Consider the following 2,710-nt stretch of genomic DNA (forward strand, 5'->3'; position numbering starts at 1 on the left):
AAACTTTAAACAAAGTCTCACGTTAAGCAAACAAACAGTCGACCCACGCATTGCGCAATGGGTGATCTTACAAAATTGAATGTGAAAATGTCACATGTTGACGCATTAAGCCATTGCTGCAGTGACCTTATCTTAGATCCAAACTCAAACAAATTGTTAAATCAGGAAATCCAACAGACAACTTTCGTTAAATACATCTGGAGTTACATCTGGGTCATAAGTTGAACTGGAAGAAACATATACAAGAAAAAACTAAACACTTACATCTAATCAGAAATTCCATGTAGCTCGTAGCAAGAAAATCTAAATCAGACATATGCAGCCTGGTCTTATGAACTACAAAAATGGGGCATGGTTGCCAAATCAAATATGAAGAAAACAGAAACCTTCCAATCAACTATACTAACATCGATACTAAGTGCACACAAAATTCTCTAAAGCATATTACGACAAAATGGACAATTACATAAACTCGCTTGCCAAAAATAGTAATCCTTACTTGGGCTTTCGGTTCGGTTCGGGCCGAGGGTAACACACGGACGGAGATCTCTGTGGAAAAAGTGAAGTGTGAAGGGAAAAAGGAACAGGAAGCATAAAGAGGCATGAAGAAGGGAAAATAAAGAGTGAGCATACGAGGAGAAGGCAAAAGAAAAGCGAAAAAGGAGACAAGAGCGAGAGAAAGCTACAAATAAGAAAAACTAGAAAAGAAGAGGTTAGGAGGCTAGAAGCGCGGTAAAACAAAGTAAGGTAGGGAAACGGCAGATGGCGACAAACAGGGGAAGACCAAGGAGTACTGGTAAAGCAGTCTTCAAAAATACACTGGACAAATACAGCTCGACAGAAAAAGAGACACCAGCCAGAGAGAAAGTAATGGAGGCAGTGGTGGAAAAAATAGAGAAAATGGAAAGAGGATTCGAGGCAATGATCGAGGAAATAAAATATATATATATTGGAAAAGCAAGTGGAGGAGCTGAAGAGAGAAATGAAAGAGGAAAGGGAAAGAAGGGAAAGAAGGGAAAGAGAGACAGACAGAGAGAAAGGAGAGTGGGAATGGGAAAAGAAAGAATTATTGGGTAGAATCAGAAGAATTGGAGAGGATCAGGACAGGGCAGAGAGAGAGAGGAAAGAAGAAGAAACATAGTAATCAAGGGAGTGGACTGGAACGAAGGAAGCAATGAAGAGACAGTAAAGGAGTTCATAAACGAAAAAATGAGGATAGGGGCAGAAGTAGAAAAAGCACATATGATAAAGGTGGGGGGGGGGCAAGAACACAATAATAGTGGCAACGATGAAATCAATGGAGGAAAAAATAAGGATAATGAAGGAGAAAAGCAAATGGGAAAAGGGTGTATACATGGACGATGATCTGACAAAAAAAGAAAGGGATGGGAAGCAACACATAAGAAGGGTAGCCAGAGAAAGAATGGAACAAGGCGAATATGTAAGGACAGGATACAAGAAACTAACAATAGAAAACAAATGGTACAGGTGGAACGAAAACGAAGAGAGGCTGGAGGAAGAAAGAAAGAGAGGGGAAGGAAAATGAAAAAAGAGGAACAGGAGGGGGGACTACAATGGGGATGAAAACGTGCTTCTGAAATGTAGCAGGGTTAATAAGTAAGGACAAAAGAGAAAAGTTAAAATATAGACTACCCAAAGAATTCGACTGGAAATGCAGGGCAGCAATGACAGTAAGGAAAAAAGGAAGAGCAAAGGGAAGAATAACAACGGGTATAAATAAAAACCTAAGAGAAATAGGATATAAAGGAATTAGTGATAATATAGTTGGAAGAAAAATAATATACAATTACAAGACGTATAGGATAATGATGGTTTATAATCAAGATACGTAAGGGACATGGAAAAAATAGAGGAAAGAGTAGACGGAAGAGAAGAGGAAGTGGTGATCATCGGCGGAGACTGGAACGCAAGAACGGGAGAAGAGGGAGGGTCGATAAACGAGGACGTAGGGAAAGAAAAAAACAGACGATCAAAAGACAAGACAATAAACATGGAAGGAAGAACACTGCTAAAGATAATCAATGGCAGCGATAAAGAAGGAGAGGAGCGGACCTATATTGGCGAGAGAGGAAACTCATTAATAGACTATGTGATTGGCAATCAGGAGGCGACAGAAGAAATAATTTACATGAAAATAGGAAAAAGAACAGAGTCAGGCCACATGCCGTTAGAAATAGAAATAGGGGGGGGGGGCGGAATTACAAAAAAATGAGGAAAAGGAAGAAGAAGAGAAGGAGAAGAGGGAATGGACAAACAAAAGTGTGGAAAAATACTTGGACGAATGTAAAGAAGAAGATAAACGAAGCAATGCAAAAGAAGAAAGTAAAGATAAGGAATAGAAAGAGAGGAAAAGAGTGTAAAAGAGAGATGAGAAGGAAGGTGACAAAGTTTATGAAAGGAAAATACAGTAGAGAAGCTCTTATGGAGGAAAAAAGGCATTCAAATAGAGGTGCAAACAAAGAAAGGAAAGATACGAAGAAGAAGAAATGGTGAAAATCAAGAAGATCAAAACAGAACAAGAAGCGTGGAAATACATAAATAAATATAGAAGAAGAAGAGAGAAAATAGATGAAGATTATATGAAATAAGCGAGGAAGAGTGGAAAAATCATTTTATGGAAATTTTAGAAGGAACAGAGCACAAAGAGGGCAGGAAAAAAGAGGAGCATCGAGCAGAAGAGAAAATAATG

The 2,710-nt window shown here is 38.8% G+C and overlaps 1 protein-coding gene and 1 pseudogene across 1 annotated transcript; both read left to right on the forward strand.

Annotated features, from left to right (window-relative positions):
• The first annotated feature begins 745 nt into the window (after positions 1 to 745).
• On the forward strand, positions 746 to 1,602 carry LOC117242221 (annotated as a pseudogene).
• Positions 1,603 to 1,614: 12 nt separating this feature from the next.
• Positions 1,615 to 2,273, forward strand: LOC117242222. The gene has a single exon (XM_033508714.1). The coding sequence runs from the start codon at positions 1,859 to 1,861 to the stop codon at positions 2,231 to 2,233; it is 375 nt and encodes a 124-aa protein (XP_033364605.1). The 5' UTR covers positions 1,615 to 1,858; the 3' UTR covers positions 2,234 to 2,273.
• The last annotated feature ends 437 nt before the right edge of the window (positions 2,274 to 2,710 follow it).

Source organism: Bombus vosnesenskii, unplaced genomic scaffold (assembly GCF_011952255.1).
Source record: "Bombus vosnesenskii isolate JDL3184/JDL3185 unplaced genomic scaffold, Bvos_JDL3184-5_v1.1 scf7180000016271, whole genome shotgun sequence".
Lineage (NCBI taxonomy): Eukaryota > Metazoa > Arthropoda > Insecta > Hymenoptera > Apidae > Bombus > Bombus vosnesenskii.